Genomic DNA, 19,050 nt, shown 5'->3' with positions numbered 1-19,050 from the left:
ATCTGATTAACCAAAGAGTGTTATCCCTAAAATATCAATGCTCTTAATGGAAGGTGATAGAATGCAATGGAGGGAGATGGATAAAGATAACTTTGTCAGCTAAGAATTATGGTGTACGCAGTTTAATTTACCCTTTGTACAGACTGCTAATGATTCACAAAACCGCTGGAATTCAGTGACATGCGAGAACTGATTTGAAGAATTTTCAAGGTGTGGTGAGAAGCCTGCCATAATTCTAAATATTTTAGGTTTGCATGGCAGGCCTCTGTTCAAATGAACACCCACACCCTGAATCCCACAAAGATTTCAGGCCAACAGCTTGTTTGTGTCGCTGCCTTATGGGACCAAATTAGTGTTGCAGCAGATCACTCAGAGAAAACCTAAAGACCTCGATGCCAAAATGATGAGTTTCCAGTGATTCATCATCAGACAGCAATACAAACACAAATACCCTTAAGTCATATCAGCAACGTGCAGCTTGATTTACCCAGCAGCCAAACAGTAGAGTGGAAAGGTTCAAACACAGCTCTAGTGAAAATAACAGGATGTAAGAAGACAACGGGTGGCATGGTGGCTGAGTGGCTAGCACTGCTGCCTCACAGCGCCAGGGACCCAGGTTCAATCCTGACCTCGGGTGACTGTGTGGAGTTTGCACTTTCTCCACGTGTCTGCATGGGTTTCCTCTGGGTGCTACGATTTCCGCCACAGTCCATAGATGTGCCGATTAGGTGGATTGGCCATGCTAAATTGCCCTTAGTGTCCAAAGGTTAGGTGGAGTTACAGGGTGATGGGGATCGGGTGGGGGAGTAGGCCTAGGTAAGGAGCTCTTTCAGAGGGTTGGTGTAGACTCGATTGGCCGAATTGCCTCCTTCTACACTCTAGGGATTCTAAGATTCACAATGGTGCAAGTCTGCAAGGCCAACAAATTGAAATTAAAGCCTCTGATAATTTTTAAATGTAAAACCAAGTTCCCTGCAGGGGAGATTTTTTGTGCATGTCCATAACAATGGATGGATGGATGAGGATGGGGTAAAGTTATGGATCGATAATGTGCAGGCTAAGAAACATGCCGCTAGTCTATATAAGGAATGCAGCTTATTGTGTCAAACATGTTCAGATCCTATATAATCAATGAAATCAAAACATTCCTGCAAAGAGATAACACTCACATTGAAGTGGAGATGCCGGTGTTGGACTGGGGTGAGTACAGTAAGAAGTCTTACAACACCAGGTTAAAGTCCTACAGGTTTGTTTTGAATCACTAGATTTCGGAGCAGATTCACCCGAGGAAGGAGCTGTGCTCTGAAAGCTAGTGATTCGAAACAAACCTGTTGGACTTTAACCTGGTGTTGTAAGACTTCTTACTGTGCTCACATTGAAGTTACACCAAGTGGGCCTAATGCCTCAACAAGCCATCCAAGGATCCTGTTTATGCCAAATAAAATAGGTGGATAGTTGATGTGGGGGGGGGGGGGACATCACAAAGAGTGGAAATATGCATGCTGCCCGCATGAGGTTTTGTGTGGTTTCATCGTTAAATTGTTGGATGCTATTACTGTACAAACGTCATCAGATTTTTCCAAAAATGCAGAATATCCAATTCAATGGATAGAAAGGAAGATAATTTGTGTGTGTGTGGGGGGGGGGGGGGGGGGGGGGGAGGATGATTGTAGAGCACATTGCCAGTTTTGACAAATAGTTTGGACAGATGCGTCTCTCTTATTTGTATGCAATGGAGAATTGAAAACCGTCCCTGAGAAAATGATTTAATGCAAGGAGACCAAATTCTGCTACAATTGGGTTTTGTTCAAAACCAGGAGATTCCAAATAAAAATCCTAAACTTAAAATGTGCCTACGTCTTCATTAACACCCATTGCTTTTGCAGTGGTATTTGATATACAAAAGAAACATGCAAATTAGTGTGATTTTCCCTGACCGACGTCTTACCGTGGAGGCTATTCTGTCCATGGTAACTCTATGGAAGAACTAACCAAATGGTCCCACTCCCCTTGCTCTTTTCCCCTCAACCCTGCAGATATTACAGATTACTTCCGGCTTTGAAACCAAGAGCAGGATAAAAATGCATAAATCTCTGCTATGAAGGACACTAGCTCTCCCGCCCTGGTTAACTGACTAACCCCCCCCCCCCCCCCCAATGGCGAACTCTCCAGAATTCAGTCTAAAAAAAAAACGTTTCCTCTATTTTAAAAAGTACCGTTGATGGAATTTGCATTTTGGTCGAGGCACACATTAAACCACTCACCAGCGAATTCGCTTGTCGTCCTGGGCATCGAACCAGTGGTCAAAGCGAAACTTTGAGTTCGCAATAAGAACGCAGGAACCAGCAATAGCAGCGCTAGCCGCCGGATTTCCTCAGCAATCATGTTTCCAGGTTTTTTAAACGTCAAAGAAACAAAAAGAAAACCCCACACTTCCCAGCGCCTCGCACAATTGTACAAAACCAGTGCCGCCCCTCCTACTTTCTGCTGCAATGGCAGAACATTGTGTTTTAACATCCACCCATAGTACAGTCAACTGTCACTGCCGTTTATGAACTGCTCGGTGCTTTCCCCATTGCCACGCCACAGCTGTTCCCTCCCTCCACACTGGGGAGCTCATTGTCCTCTGTCTCCTGCCTTGGGCTCTGGGTGTTAGTCTGCAATGTGGACGCCCTTCACCCACTCAATACCGGCCACGCTCCCTCCTCCTGTGATTGAATCGTGTGTTGATCACACAGTCGACACTTCACAGCACTGTGTACAGAAAGAACGCCTCTCCTGGCGCCCACCCACAACCAGGTGAAACCCTCCCTCAGGGAAACCCGTGGTTCAACCTAAGAATCAGGGTGAAGTGTCTGGATAGGCAAAGGAGGCTTGCTGTGATTCCACCGCCAACAGCTCGCCTTTTTAATATCTCTCAGTACATTTTATGCGACTAGTTCTATTATTGCTGTCCATTTTCTGTCAGGTTGGGCTACTGCTAGATCTGAGTAAAAGGATTGTGGACTCAAGTCCCATTCCAGAGACTTGAGCATTCATTTAGACTACTGAGGGAGTGCTGAATTGTTAGATTGATATTTTCCATACCCCCAGGGGGCTTACACCCCCAGAAGATGCTATGGAGCCCCCTCGGGGGTCCCCATGCAAAGACTGTGTGGGATTTGGCTAGGAGGCTTCAACTTCCACTGAGCGTCTGGAACCCGCCTAACCACTGATTTAAATCAGTGACGTGGATGGTACAGATTCAGTTAGCAAAATGACGACCCAGGTAAAGTTAGAAGGATTAAAATTAGTTCTAACTGCTGGGTAAATACACCACTTTTCCCCCTCGATCCACTGACTATCCCCCATCTGCTGACTAAACACCCTACCCTGCCCCAAATCCCATCTATCTCCCAGTCTGGCATGGTAGCCCAGTGGTTAGCACTGTGGCTTCACAGCTCCAGGGTCCCAGGTTCGATTCCCGGCTTGGGTCACTGTCTGTGCGGAGTCTGCACGTTCTCCCCGTGTCTGCGTGGGTTTCCTCCCACCATCCAAAGATGTGCAGGTTAGGTGGATTGGCCATGCTAAATTGCCCTTAGTGTCCAAAACAAAAGTTAGGAGGGGTTACGGGAATAGGGTGGAAGTGTGGGCCTAAGTGGGGTGGTCTTTCCAAGGGTAGGTGCAGACTTGATGGGCCAAATGGCCTCCTTCTGCACTGTAAATTCTATGTTCTATAATTCCCCAAACAACAGCTCACCCCCAGATTAATCATCCAAGCCCTGACTGTCCCTGATCACCTGACTTCACTGCCTGACAACCCCACCCCAACCAAATAGGGGCTGGTTTAGTTCACTGGACTAAATCGCTGGCTTTTAAGGCAGGCCAGCAGCACGGTTCGATTACTGTACCTCCCCGAACAGGCGCCGGAATGTGGCGACTAGGGGCTTTTCACAGTAACTTCATTGAAGCCTACTCGTGACAATAAGCGATTTTCATTTTTTTTCAACCACCCGACTACCCACTGAATCCCCGGCCACCCAACTGCCCCTGCCAAGCTAACTCAAATCCCCCGCTCCCAGATTACCCTCTTGATGCTCTAGACCCATCTTAACCCTGAAGAGGTCTTGTGGCATAGTACTAGTACCCATGCCTCTGGACCAGAAGCTGCGGGTTTGTTGGCCGTGGAAGGAGTGTTCATAATGCGATTCAACAGGACGATATTCAGCTCTGAAATACTTCCCCCACTATTCCCCAAAGGGAAAAGCAATCTGTGTGAAGATCCACTAAAGAGAATCCAAACCCCTCACTCACTTATACTTACTTCCTCTCCTAACTTGGCGAAGTGGAATTGAAACAAAGGCACATTTAAACATACCAAAGTGTGGCAGCTAATGACATAAAAGGGGATGTGGCTTTGCCTCCCCTGACACTCCTGACACACTCCAGCAGCAGCTACGCTCCACATTTCTCAGCAGGGTCGGAAGTCCATCCCAGAAATGAGGAGCTCTGGGATAGCACAGTGGCCCAGTGGTTAGCACTGCTGTCTCACAGCGTCAGGAACCTGAGTTCGATTCCCTCCTTGAGTGACTGTGTGGAGTTTGCACATTCTCCCTGCGTCTGCGTGGGTTTCCTCTGGGTGCTCCTGTTTCATCCCACAGTCCACAGTTAGGTGGATTGGATGTGCCAATTTGTCCCTTAGGGTGATGTTATAGGGCGGGGATTGGGCCTTGGTAGGGTGGTCTTTCAAAGGGTTGGATGCAGACTTGATGGGTTGAATGGCCTCTTTCTGTGCTGTAGGGATTCTATGATTCTATGATAGTCCAAGGTAAGAAACTAGGAGCGGAGTGACAATCTGACAGTGATTGCCATTCTTTGGGATTTGTCCCATGGTAACTTTTGAATGAATGCATCATTAAACTGAGGCCTATTGAGACCTTTCCTTGGATTACCACCTTGTCATGGTGGAGAGGCTTGAATATTCCATTGATCGCGAGAGGAATGTTGACCAGACAAAACGTTATCTAAAACAAGTCCTCAACAATGGATCAGGCGGGTGACACTCATATCGTTCCAGCTGCACCGATGGTGGATGAAGGCTGCAGCAATAGGGAGATCCGCACTCAGCAAGGTGCCCTTGCCACTAGAACTGAATCAACCCTCTGTCAAGGACCGTGTGTCAGCTGATGTGCAATGGCACACCCACGTTAAAAGGTGTCCCGCACAATGCGTCTACCTGGAGGAAACTCCCCCGCACACAGACAAGCCCTGCGGCAATCAGTGAGAGGTGATGGGTCAGGACCATGACATCTGGAAGTCCCTAGTGTCAGATCGGCACACAGCTGCTGGAGTTCGATTTACTCTTCTTGCTTTTGGAATAGGAGCAGTAGAGCATTTTGGCAGCTTTCTTCACCACTGAGCAACCCTCTTCAAGATCCACCCTGCTGACCTCTCATGGGAAAGGGCTAGAAATGGTGCCCTAAAAGTAGTCTGTTCTGTCTCCAACTTGGTGGGAAAACCACATCCAGCCGGCTCATCTACCTGCAGTCAGAAAATCAAAGTTAACCTTAATTTTGAAACCTGTTGTGAGCAAAACAATCGACTGGAATGGAGAACTGCCCTTGTTGTCATGAACTAAGGCACTTCAACATTGCGGTGTTACCCTGGAAGAGACCCGAAGAACGGGCAAAGAGCAGCTGAGGGAAGATGGCGGTGGTTACACCTTCTTCTGGAGAGGAAAACCCGAGGATCGGCCCAGGACGCGTGGAATTAAATTCGCCATCAAGAACAAACTCGTCAACCGACTTTCAGAGCTCCCTGTCAGCATCAACAAATGCCTCATGTCGTTCCGTCTACAACTTGCCAAGAGGTAGCAGGCAATGGCTGTGAGTACCTATGGCTTGATTCCAATGATGAGTCCAAAGAACGCTTCTACTCCACCCTGGACACCATGCTCTTTAACATTCCTAAGGAAGATAAGATCATCGTGCTTGGGGACTTGAACGTCAAGGTTAAAAATGACTTCCAAATCTGGAAAGGAACCATTGGAAAGGGTGGAGTTACGAATTGCAACTCCAGCAGGGTTCTCCTGCTCACCAAATGCGCTGAACACCAGCTTGGCATCATTGACACACTGTTCTGCCAAAAAGGCAAGATCAAGTCTTCCTGGAGACATCCATGATGAAAGCATAGGCACATGATCAACTTCGTCATCATCCAATCCCAAGACCAAAAAATGCTTTCATCACCAAAGCAATGACCAGTTCACCAGATGGCTGCTGGACAGACCACCCGCTCATCCGCTCCTCTAAGTCCATCAAGTTCCACCAGAAGCAGCGCAAAATGAAGAAACAGCTCAGAAAAAAGATCAATGTTGAGCGGCTTCAAGAGTGAAGCATGCTAGTGAACTTCCAACAATATCTCCTCCAAAATCTCCAAAGTGTCCATTTGAATGGAGTGGAGGAAAAGTGGAAAGAGCTGAAAACAGCCATCATTTCAAGCTGTGAGGAAATCATCGGCTACAAGTCCAGAAAGCACCAAAACGAGTTTGGCGAGAACAATCGGGCCATTTATTTGTTGGAAATCCATGTAAGTTATTGGGGTAGAGTTCTCTCTCTGCTGAGATGCCCAGAAAAGAGAAAACTAAAAAAGAGCTGAACAGAAACTCATCAAAGGAGTGTGAAGCCTTTCAGGGACCATCGATAGGTAAGGTGGCGGAAATAAGATAAGATAAGATAATCACTTATTGTCACGAGTAGGCTTCAATGAAGTTACTGTGAAAAGCCCCTAGTCGCCACATTCCGGCGCCTGTTCGGGGAGGCTGGTACGGGAATTGAACCGTGCTGATAGCTTGGTCTGCTTTAAAAGCCAGCGATTTAGCCCAGTGTGGTAAACCAGCCCCTGAAAGAAAGAAATAGTTTCTTTCTTTCCATCTATTCCACTAATGGCCGAGGCTCTCACTAGTATTTTGACAAAAGAGTTCGAGAAACTCCGACAAATTGAGTTGGGGGATCTTAAAAGATGGATCGAGAGGCCTTGGCCCCCATTCATGTGGTTCTGGAAAAAACTAGGAAGACTGTTAAAGTCCGTGGAGTCACGATTAAGAGCATGGAGGAGTCTTTACCGGATTATAGTAATCGGATTGCCGCGCTGGAATCTGAGCTGACTTTGGTGGCTGAAACCAATAAGTCGTTAAGAACCAAGATGAAGCACTTGGAAAACAGGTCTAGGAGACAGAACATCTGGATTGTGGGGTTGCTGGAGGGGATTGAGAGTCATACCCCCACAGAATATTTGTCTGGCACGTTCCTCAAAATGGTGGGTGAGAATGGATTTATATCCCCACCTGAATTAGACCGGGTCCATTGCTTACTTCGACCGAAGCCTTGTTCTGAAGATCCACCGCATGCGGTGATTATAAGATTCCACAGTATTAAAGTAAAAGAGAGGGTTCCGCAATGGGCAAGGGAACACCAAGATTTCAAGTGGGAAGGCCACTCCATTAGACTGAGCATTTGAGACCTTCTATCGAGGGCTGTACACGTCCGAACCCCCCTACGGGGATGCGGAGATGAAACGGTTCCTCGAGGGACTGGACATGCCAGTCTTGGAGGATGATAGGCGGGGGGAGCTGGAAGCACCAATAGAAATTCGCACCAGCCCTGGCCCCTCATCTATGGGACATGTTCGCAGCCTCGCTAGTGAGGGGCACCCTGCTTCCTATGCTAACACAGGCCACGATATCGTGATACCCAAAAAAGACATGGGGTGGGATTCTCCGACCCCCCGCCGGGTCGGAGATTCGCCGGGGGTCGGCGTGAATCCCCCCGAATTCTCCGGCGCCGGAGATTTGGCGGGGGCGGGAATTGCACCGCGCCGGTCGGCTGGCCCACCCCGGCGATTCTCCGGCCTGCGATGAGCCGAAGTCCCGCCCGTTCTATGCAGGTCCCGCCGCCGTAAATTGGAGTTGGTCCCTTACCGGCGGGACCTGGCGGCGCGGGCGGGCTCCGGGGTCCTGTGGGGGGGGGGGGGCGCGGGGTGATCTGGCCCCGGGGGGTGGACCCGGGGTGTGCCCCCACGGTGGCCTGACCCGCGATCAGGGCCCACCGATCCGCGTCGGGCCTGTGCCGTGGGGGCACTCCATTCCTCTGCGCCGGCCGTGTGAGCCTCCATGATGCCCGGCGCGAAGGTGAACCCCCCCCCCCTGCAAATGCGGGGGGATGACATCAGTAGCCGCTGACGCTCCCGCGCGTGCGCGGATCTGTGCGGGCTGGCGGAGTCCCTTCGGCCCCAGCTGGCGTGGCGCTAAAGGCCTTCCACGCCGTCCGGCGGGGCGCAAACCACTCTGACGCCAGTCTAGCCCCTGAAGGTGCGGAGGATTCTGCACCTTTGGAGCGGCCCGACGCCGGAGTGGTTCCCACCACTCCACTGCGCCATTTCTGCCCACCCCGCCGATTCCCGGAGAATCCCGCCCATGGTCCTGATAGAATGCAGATCATATAAACGCAAGTTCTTTGTTTTGCTCTTTCCCCCCTTTCTTTTATTACTTTTCCCCCCTGATTATTTGCATTCTGGAGCTGGAACAACACAAGTGGAAGACCTGTTCCTAGGCCAGTGCCAATGTCACGATTTTCCCATTGCTTGCCATTCTTTCAGCTGAAGTGGGGAAACTAAACTTTTCCGCAAGTGCATGTGCCAACATTCCTAACACACCACATTTTAATTCTATAAACTGCTCACATTACGAGGTCCTGCAAACATAGTGGCCTGGATTTTCATCCAGTAAATCTCCCCAACCCAAGGAACAACAGGAGAAGGTTAGGGAAGGTTAGGGAAGCCTATGGTTGAATCTCTGCCGAAACCTAAGTTATCATCTCCCCCTTTGAGTAGGGAAGGTTACTGGCCATTCTTTTGTCAACTTATTATTACCGTACATAATAACGATGAGGTAATGAAGCTTGTTGAGCTTCCCGAGCTCCTTGACTCTACTGGTGTGACAACTGCCATTTACAAGGAATACAAGGGATTACAGTCATCCAATGGGCTAACTCTTGAGCTCCATTTTCACCCTTTGGTTCTGGAGTTGGGGAAAAAAATGTTAGGTCTCAGTGGGCAAAGTGACACATTCTCCATACCCTAACATGTATTCTGGCAAATGTGGTTTTGCAGATGTCAGTCAACTCAAATGAACTTCTGCATTTGCCCTGAAAGGGTTAAAGGTTATATAGGCCAAATCAGCCATGCTGTCAGGAACATCACACCAGATGTGGCTGTGCTTCCTCTGGTAAAACAAAAATTGTTGATGTGTCTAATACCTCAGAGACACCCACTAATGTTACTTTTTCTTGCCATTCGATTTTACTCATTCTATTGTCTGCGTTTTAAAACATTTTGTACAGAGAGAATTACCATTGTTAATTTGCAAAAAATAGTGGGCAGGGTTCTCCATTGGCCGATGCCGGGATCTGGGGCTGGATTCTCTGTTTCAGGCACTTTGTCACCACACCTTCATAAGAACTGTGGCCACATTTTCATAGTCCTGCAGGGGCTAGCAGGGACCCATCATGAATCTAGCAGCTTTATCTGCAAATATGGGCTCCCGCACTTCCAGGTCAGAGGCCGCGCATGCGCATGGCAGCGGCCTCCAGGGGCCACGCCGTGCTCAAAGGCGGACTCAGACTGCAGAGCTGGACTTCCTAAAAAGTGCCCCCGATCGGCCGCACGCCCGACCCGGGCCACCCGCCCAAAAATAGCCCGATCCCTTTGAGGCCCCCCCCCCTGCCCTCCGATCGGCCCGTACCCGACCATGGCGGCTGTGGACTGAGTCCGCAGCCACCAGGCAGGTATCCCGAACGGCAGGACCACATTAGATCCATGCCATCGGGACTTCCGCCGGTTGAGGGCGGAGAATGGCGGGTCGGGCTTCCAGCAATGGCCGCAGGTAGGGGATACGTGGCGCGACGTACTTCCCAGGCATGCCAATTTTCGGGAGCTGGAGAATCGGGGAACCGGTGCCAGTCCCGATTCCATGCGTGAAAGTAGATTTTCCACCCTGGCGTCAGACGCGATTTCGGCATCTGGGTGCAGAGAATCCAGCCCCAGGAAAGGCTTTTGGGTGCAGAATTGTTGTGAGACCAAAATCGTGGCAGGCGCCAGGTGCCCACCAGAATGCCAAGCTCTGGTGCCTCGACAGCGCCATCAAGGCGTTCTACTCCGCACGTACAGTAAACGCCGTCGCCATGTCACTAGCGGGCCTGACCCGATATTTTCCAGAGCCTCCGTGATGCCCCGCCTCCGCCGGGAGGAAATACCAACACCGTGTTCCATTTGTGGTTTCAAAAATCGTCAAACAGGCGCCTTGACTGATCAGGGAGAGAGAGAGGGTATGAAAAGTGTTGAACATCGCTATAGTGTGCTGACAGTTCTGCCGCTGGCTAGGGGCTTCCTGCCAGTGCCGGGGGAAGTAGCAGGGGGCGGTAGGGAGGTGGGCCGTGGGGTCGGGATGGATGGGCACAGAACACCATCGCCGCAGCCTGCAAGGCAGCCATGCAGCTGCGCACGCCACTGACTGCCCGCTGTGAACTTAGTACCATGGGTCGTATGGGTATCTCCCCAGACCACCCCCCTAGATACCTGCTGGCCCCAACCGACCCTGCAATGGTATTGGCGCACTCCAGCGCAATCTGTATCATCCTGTTGGCTGGAATGAGTGTGTGGAGAGTGGCGTGTTAATATGTGGCTGCAGCTTGTCAACCTCGCAAGTGTCAATCCCCACCTCGGTGAATTCAACACTGTTTTTCATTGGAATCGATCGTGTTCCACGTGCGCCAGTGCTAACCCATTAACCGTTGATGAATTACTCCGGGAGCGGCATCAATTTTGCTGTCAGAGAAGTCTACCGATTCTGTCCCGGCGTCAACACTTTGGGCGGGATTCTCTGTCCCGTCGCACCAGATTTCTGGCGTGGCGCGTCCCCGGGATTCTCTGTCTTGCCAGTCATCCAATGGCGTTTCCCATTGTGGGCAGCCACACGCCGTCAGGAAATCCCCAGGTTGCAGGCGCAACGGAGAATCCCGACAGCAGAGAATTCAGCCCTTAGCCTCTGAAACAGAGAATCCATTGTTTTTGCAGTGAGTGATTTTGTGGGGAGATTACTGCTTTTAATGACCTGTAACCATAACATTCTTAGGAACAGTAATATTTCAAGTGTAATACTAAAAATCTATCCAATGTTTTAATGCAATGCGCTGTTTGATTAACAACCATGTTTACTGATTTTAAGGTGGAGTATGTGCAGGTTCAAATTTTCTATTACATCAGCTGTATAGCATGGTATTCCCTTGTGGTACTGACACCACAGAGAACTCGCCAATACTCATTAAGCACAAATTGCTATGTTACAGATGGTGATCCCAGCTGTCTGAGTTTTATTTTCCTGATGCTGGAGTCTCATGGAAAATAACCTCACGCCAAGGTTATTACTTCAAAAGCATCAAATACATTCTGAATTAATTAATTAATCATACATTTTATACAAATAAAATCATTCTGTAAAATATATGCATTTATGTGTGTGTGTGCATGCATGTACCAGATTAAATACAGAGATATGTGTGAGAGGTACTTCAGAAATATATACCATATGATGCCCAGAATTGACACTTTGGAACCAAGTGATCTTTGTGAAGCCATTGGATGTCAGGCAGAGGGCTAAGTAACATTTCAGTTATTAAAGGTCACCCACACAAGTTCCCTGTGGTTTTGAGTAACAAGATACTGAGCGGGTGGGACAGGGGTTGCCAGGTTACCAGATGGAGGCTTCTGCTTTTGCTTCACATTGAAAACAATGACAGCGGGAGACTGAAACTCGACTTACCATCCAAAAAAAATAGGAAGGGGGAGCTACAAGGAGCATGGCAATTGACTAAACTTTCACTGTTTTGCCCCATGGCACTACTGAACAAGTATACTTGGTGTGGTAGTCTGTGTAGAGGTATTACGGCACCTAGTAATACTGGAACACCATTGGTAGATATTGTATGTTTCCCATTGGTCAAGCTGTATGGTAGCTCCGCCCTGCAAGGTGGGGTATAAGAGCCCGTGCCGCCCCAGCAGCCTTCATTCTGTGCCTAGCTTAGTTGGACTACAACCTCGCTTTAGTAGTCATTGATTGCGCATCAATTTAATAAGCTAGATTTAAAAGGATAGAGTTCCGAATCAAGCCGGCATGTCTGCAACTCAGCCCCCACGCGGCAAACCCAGCGACAACCTTCAAGCACTGGCTGGCGTGTTTTAACGGATATCTCAGAACGGCCGAAAACACACCCAGGGGAGACCAGAAATTGCAAGTCCTGCACTCGAGGGTGAGCCCAGAAATTTACACCCTCATTGAGGAAGTGGAAGACTTTGATGCAGCAATAGAGCTGCTAAAAGGACATTATATTCGCCCGGTAAACCAGGTCTACGCCCGACATCTGCTAGCGAAGAGGCGACAAATCCCTGGGGAATCACTGGAAGAATTCCACCGTGCGCTCCTGGTACTGGGGAGAAACTGCAGCTGACGGCAAGTTTCGGCGAGCGACCACACAGAACGTTTGATCCAGGAGGCTTTCGTTGCAGGTATGCTGTCCTCCCAAATCCGCCAGCGATTGCTGGAGAAAGACACCCTCGGCCTCAAGGAGGCACAGGCCCTTGCTGGCTCCCTGGATGTGGCCTCCCGAAATGCCCACGCTTACGTCCCTGACCGTGGGCAGCGTGGAACCCACCCGCGGCCGACCCCGAGACATCTCCCATCCCCCCACAAGCTTGTGCTGCAAGGCGGTCTGGCGACCCCGGGGGCCCCGCTGCTATTTTTGCGGGCAGGCCAAGCACCCCCGGTAGCGCTGTCCGGCCCGCGCATCCACCTGCAAGAAATGCGGTAAAAAGGGCCACTTTGTGGTGGTATGCCAGGCCCGGGCGGTCGCTGCGGTTTCTGGTCGCGAATGCGGACCGCCACCACAATCCTCTCCACGGTCCCCGTGCGGCCAACGGGTGCCACCATCTTCCTCCTACTGGGCCAGGTGCGGCCTCCGGGTGCCGCCATCTTGTCCCCCGGCCGCCACATGCAATGGATGGGCGCCGCCATTTTGTGCACTCCCAGCCATGTGCGACCAATGGGCGCCGCCATCTTGGATGGACTCCCAGGACCCCAGCTCGGCTGACCACACACCGCCCGAAGAGAACATTCAACTGCTGCCACGATTACCCTCGGTGACCCTGGCCCAGTCCCGGCCTCGAACACTCTCAACTGCTACAACAACGGTACTAATCAACCGGCACGAGACGTCCTGCTTAATCGACTCTGGGAGCACGGAGAGCTTCATACACCCCGACACGGTAAGACGCTGTTCTCTCCCCGTCCATCCCGTTAATCAAAAAATCTCCCTGGTCTCCGGTTCCCAGTCAGTAGAGATAAAGGGGTTTTGTGTAGCAAACCTCACGGTCCAGGGAAGGGAGTTTAAAAATTACCGGCTCTACGTCCTTCCCCACCTCTGCGCGGCCACACTCCTAGGGTTAGACTTCCAGTGCAATCTCCAAAGTCTAACTTTCAAATTCGGCGGCCCTATACCCCCTCTCACTCTCTGCAGCCTCGCGACCCTCAAGGTCGATCTGCTGTCCCTGTTTGCGAACCTCACCCCGGATTGCAAACCTGTTGCCACCAGGAGCAGACGGTACAGTGCCCAGGATCGGATCTTTATTAGGTCAGAGGTCCAACGGCTACTGAGGAAGGAGACATTGAAGCTAGCAACAGTCCCAAGAGAACTCAAGTCGTGGTGGTAAATGGTGAGAAGCGGACTTCCGGGTGCGGCAATGACCAGCTGAGTCGCACATTTCGGCAGTTCCCGTTGGAACGGACTTTTGGGCTCTTAATAGGAGCCCCAACGGCAATTTAAACGGCAAAAACACTGTGCGGTAAACCAGAAGGGAGAGGATAGCGGCCGGATTGCGGAGGATCCTCTGGAGCAGCGGCAAGGAAGGGAAGCTCAAAGCAAGATGGCGTCGGAAGGTGGCCGTTTGCTATGGGGCCCGGAGCAGCAAGGGTTCCTGCGGCGCTGTGTGGAAAAGCTGAAGAAGGAGTTGAAGAAGGAGCTGTTGGCCCCGATATTGCAGGCGATTGAAGGACTAAAAGAGGAGCAGAGGACCCAAGAGCTGGAGCTTCGGGTCGTGAAGGCAAAGACTGCTGAAAACGAAGATGAAATACAGCGCCTGGTGGTGAAGGCAGAAACGCACGAGGCACAGCATAAAAGGTGTGTGGAGAGGTTGGAAGCACTGGAGAATAACTCAAGGAGGAAGAATTTAAGAGTCCTGGGTCTTCCCAAAGGCGCAGAAGGGGCGGACGTCGGGACATATATGAGCACGATGCTTCACTCGCTAATGGGATCGGAGGCCCCGACGGGCCCTTTGGAGGTGGAGGGAGCTTATCGAGTTCTGGTGCGAAGACCAAAGGCTGGAGAAATACCTCGAGCTATAGTGGTGAGGTCTCTCCGCTACAATGACAGAGAGACGGTTCTCAGACGGGCAAAGAAAACTCGGAGCTGTAGGTGGGAGAACGCGGTGATCCGCGTATACCAAGATTGGAGTGCGGAGGTGGCGAGAAGGAGGGCAAGTTTCAATCGGGCTAAGGCGGTGCTTCACAAAAAGAAGGTCCAGTTTGGAATGTTGCAACCGGCGAGATTGTGGGTCACACACCAAGGGAAGCACCACTACTTTGAGACGGCAGAAGAGGCGGGACATTCATTGTGGACGAGAAGCTGGAATAGTCTGGCGAGAGAAAGAGCTTTTGGGACAAAGTGGTGGTGTGATTACAGGGGACGGGGGATGATTTTTCAATTTGTTAATTTTGTGGTCCTGTATCTTTTCTCTCTTTCCCATGTTGGGGGGGGGGGGGGAGCATGAGGAACTGTGGGCGCCGGCCATTAGGGGCGGGGCCGAGTGGGAAACGCAGGCTTTGTTCCCGCGCTATGGTAATTATGGCAGGAACGGGGACGCAGGAAGGAGGGGGCCTCGCACAGTGGGAGCCGAGGATAAGGGGGGAAGCCGAGATCAGCCAGAGTTTGCTGACTTCTGGGAGCAACATGGGGGGTGCAACTACGCTAGAGGGGGATCTAGCGGAGGGGGGGTTAACTGGGTTGCTGCTGCTAAGGAGAAGGGGGAGCTGTTATGGGATGGGGTGGTCGAGGCGGGAGGGCACCGTCGGGGGGATATACGGGTTCGTGGGAACCGGGTGAGGAGCTGGGTTAAAAAAGGGGATGGCTAGTCGGCAAGGTGGGGGGGGTAAAGAGCTCCCCAACCCAGCTGATCACGTGGAACGTGAGAGGGCTGAACGGGCCGATTAAAAGGGCACGGGTACTCGCACACCTAAAGAAATTCAAGGCAGATGTGGTTATGTTGCAGGAGAGCATCTGAAACTGATAGACCAGGTCAGACTACGTAAAGGATGGGTGGGACAGGTGTTTCATTCGGGTTTAGATGCGAAGAATAGGGGGGTGGCTATCTTAGTGTGGAAACGGGTACTGTTTGAGGCAAAGACCATAGTGGCGGATAGTGGGGGTAGATATGTGATGGTGAGTGGCAGATTGCAAGGGGAGGCGGTGGTTCTGGTGAACGTATACGCCCCAAACTGGGATGGTGCAAATTTTATGAGGTGTATGTTGGGACGTATCCCGGACCTGGAGGCGGGAAAGTTGGTAATGGGGGGAGACTTCAATACGGTGCTTGATCCAGGGCTGGACCGGTCGAGGTCCAGGACCGGGAGGAGGCCGGCAGCGGCCAGGGTGCTCTAGGACTTCATGGAGCAGATGGGAGGGGTAGACCCCTGGAGATTTAGTAGGCCTAGGAGTAAGGAGTTCTCATTTTTCTCCCATGTTCACAAAGTATACTCACGGATCGACTTTTTTGTCTTAGGAAGGGCACTGATTCCGAAGGTGACAAGGATGGAATATACGGCCATAGCCATTTCAGACCATGCTCCACATTGGGTAGACCTGGAGGTAGGAGAGGAAAAAGAACAGCACCCACTCTGGAGAATGGATATGGGCTTATTGGCGGATGAGGGGGTATGTTTAAGGGTGAGGGGGTGTATTGAGAGGTACTTGGAGCTTAATGACAATGGGGAGGTTCAGGTGGGAGTGGTCTGGGAGGCGTTGAAGGCGGTGGTCAGAGGGGAACTGATATCCATAAGGGCACATAAAGGGAAGCAAGAGGGTAAAGAAAGGGAGCGATTGTTGAAAGAACTTTTGAGGGTGGACAGGCAATATGCAGAGGCACCGGAGGAGGGACTGTACAGGGAAAGACAAAGGTTACATGTGGAGTTTGACCTGCTGACCACGGGTAAGGCAGAGGCACAGTGGAGGAGGGCACAGGGTGTACAGTATGAGTATGGAGAGAAGGCGAGTCGGCTACTGGCCCACCAATTGAGGAAGAGGGGAGCAGCGAGGGAGATAGGTGGGGTGAGAGATGAGGAGGGAGAGATGGAACGGGGAGCGGAGAGAGTGAACGGGGTGTTCAAGGCATTCTATGAGAGGTTATATAAGGCTCAGCCCCCGGAAGGGAAGGAGGGAATGAGGTGTTTCCTGGATCAGCTGGAATTCCCGAAGGTGGAGGAGCAGGAGAGGGCGGGACTGGGAGCACAGATTGAGATGGAGGAGGTGGTAAAAGGGATTGGGAGCATGCAGCGGGGAAGGCCCTGGGACCGGACGGATTCCCGGTGGAATTTTATAGGAAATATATGGACCTACTGGCCCCGCTTTTGACGAGAACCTTTAATGAGGCCAGGGAAAGGGGGCAGTTGCCCCCGACTATGTCGGAGGCGACGATATCGCTCCTTTTGAAGAAGGATAAAGACCCGCTGCAGTGTGGGTCCTACAGGCCCATTTCCCTTTTAAATGTAGATGCTAAGCTCCTGGCCAAGGTGATGGCGACGAGGATAGAGGACTGTGTCCCGGGGGTGGTCTACGAGGATCAAACTGGGTTTGTTAAGGGGAGACAGCTGAACACGAACATACGGAGGTTGCTAGGGGTAATGATGATGCCCCCACCAGAGGGGGAGGCGGAGATAGTGGTGGCGATGGACGCCGAGAAAGCATTCAACAGAGTGGAGTGGGATTATCTGTGGGAGGTGCTGAGGAGATTTGGTTTTGGAGAAGGGTTTATTGGATGGGTACAGCTGCTGTATAGGGCCCCGGTGGCGAGCGTGGTCACGAATAAGCAGAGGTCTGACTACTTCCGTCTTCATAGAGGGACGAGGCAGGGGTGTCCCCTGTCTCCGTTACTGTTTGCATTGGCGATTGAGCCCCTGGCCATAGCACTGAGGGGCTCCAGGAAGTGGAGGGGAATACTCAGGGGAGAAGAACACCGGGTATTTTTGTATGCAGATGATTTATTGCTGTATGTTGCGGACCCAGTGGAGGGGATGCCTGAGATAATGCAGACACTCAGGGAGTTTGGGGAATTTTCGGGGTACAAATTGAATATGGGGAAGAGTGAGTTGTTTGTGGTGCATCCGGGGGAGCAGAGCAGGGGAATAGATGATTTACCGCTGAGGAAGGTAATAAGAGATTTCAGGTACTTAGGGATTCAGATAGCCAGGAGTTGGGGAACCTTACATAGGCTTAATTTAACAAGATTGGTGGAACAGGTGGAGGAGGATTTTAAGAGATGGGACATGGTGCCCCTGTCACTGGTGGGTAGGATGCAGGCGGTCAAAATGGTAGTCCTCCCGAGATTCCTTTTTGTGTTTCAGTGCCTTCCGGTGATGGTTACAAAGGCTTTTTTCAAGAAAATTGAGAAAAGTGTCATGAGTTTTGTGTGGGCCGGGAAGACCCCGAGAGTGAGGAGGGGGTTCTTGCAGCGTAGCAGGAATAGGGGGGGGGCTGGCACTACCGAGCCTAAGTGAATACTACTGGGCCGCCAATATCTCAATGGTGTGTAAGTGGATGGGAGAAGGGGAGGGAGCGGCGTGGAAGAGATTGGAGATGGCGTCCTGCAAAGGAACCAGCCTACAAGCACTGGTGACGGCGCCGTTGCCGTTCTCCCTGAAGAAATACACCACAAGTCCAGTGGTGGTGGCAACGCTAAAAATTTGGGGGCAGTGGAGACGACATAGGGAAAGGACGGGAGCCTCGGTGCGGTCCCCGATAAGAAATAATCATAGGTTTGTCCCGGGGAGAATAGATGGGGGATTTGGAGCATGGCAGAGAGCTGGGGTTGTGCAACTGAGAGATCTGTTCGTAGACGGGACGTTTGCGAGTCTGGGAGCGCTGACGGAAAAATATGGGTTGCCCCAAGGGAATGCATTTCGGTACATGCAACTGAGGGCATTTGCGAGGCAACAGGTGAGGGAATTCCCGCAGCTCCCGACGCAGGAGATTCAAGATCGAGTGATCTCAGGGACATGGGTGGGGGATGGTAGGGTGTCGGATATATACAGGGAAATGAGGGACGAGGGGGAGATCATGGTGGATGAGCTGAAGGGGAAATGGGAAGAAGAGCTGGGGGAAGAGATTGAGGAGGGGCTGTGGGCTGATGCCCTACGTAGGGTAAACTCATCGTCCTCGTGCGCCAGGCTAAGCCTGATACAATTCAAGGTTTTGCACAGGGCGCATATGACCGGAGCAAGGCTCAGTAAATTTTTCGGGGTAGAGGATAGGTGTGGGAGATGCTCGAGAAGCCCAGCGAACCACACCCACATGTTTTGGTCACGCCCGGCACTGCAGGGGTTCTGGGTGGGGGTGGCAAAGGTGCTTTCGATGGTGGTGGGGGTCCGGGTCAAGCCAGGCTGGGGTTGGCTATATTTGGGGTTGCAGAAGAGCCGGGAGTGCAGGAGGCGAAAGAGGCTGATGTCTTGGCCTTTGCGTCCCTAGTAGCCCGGCGAAGGATATTGCTTGTGTGGAAGGAAGCCAAACCTCCGGGCGTGGAGACCTGGATAAATGATATGGCAGGGTTTATAAAATTAGAACGGATAAAGTTCGCATTAAGGGGTTCGGCTCAAGGGTTCACCAGGTGGTGGCAACCGTTCATTGACTACCTCGCAGA

General features: G+C 51.4%; 1 protein-coding gene across 1 annotated transcript in view; it reads right to left on the bottom strand.

The window, feature by feature from the left end:
* The window catches only part of LOC140426812 (semaphorin-4B-like), an 86,928-nt gene extending 84,205 nt beyond the window's left edge, over positions 1–2,723 (bottom strand). Inside the window, exon 1 of the mRNA XM_072512017.1 lies at positions 2,265–2,723. Within this exon, the coding sequence (XP_072368118.1) occupies positions 2,265–2,517 (253 nt within the window). The 5' untranslated portion in view covers positions 2,518–2,723. The remainder of the gene's footprint in view (positions 1–2,264) is intronic.
* Positions 2,724–19,050: the final 16,327 nt, after the last annotated feature.

The sequence above is a fragment of the Scyliorhinus torazame genome, chromosome 7 (assembly GCF_047496885.1).
Source record: "Scyliorhinus torazame isolate Kashiwa2021f chromosome 7, sScyTor2.1, whole genome shotgun sequence".
Classification (NCBI taxonomy): domain Eukaryota; kingdom Metazoa; phylum Chordata; class Chondrichthyes; order Carcharhiniformes; family Scyliorhinidae; genus Scyliorhinus; species Scyliorhinus torazame.
The sequence above is the reverse complement of the archived record's forward strand: the minus strand, read 5'-3'. Positions and strand labels throughout refer to the sequence as shown.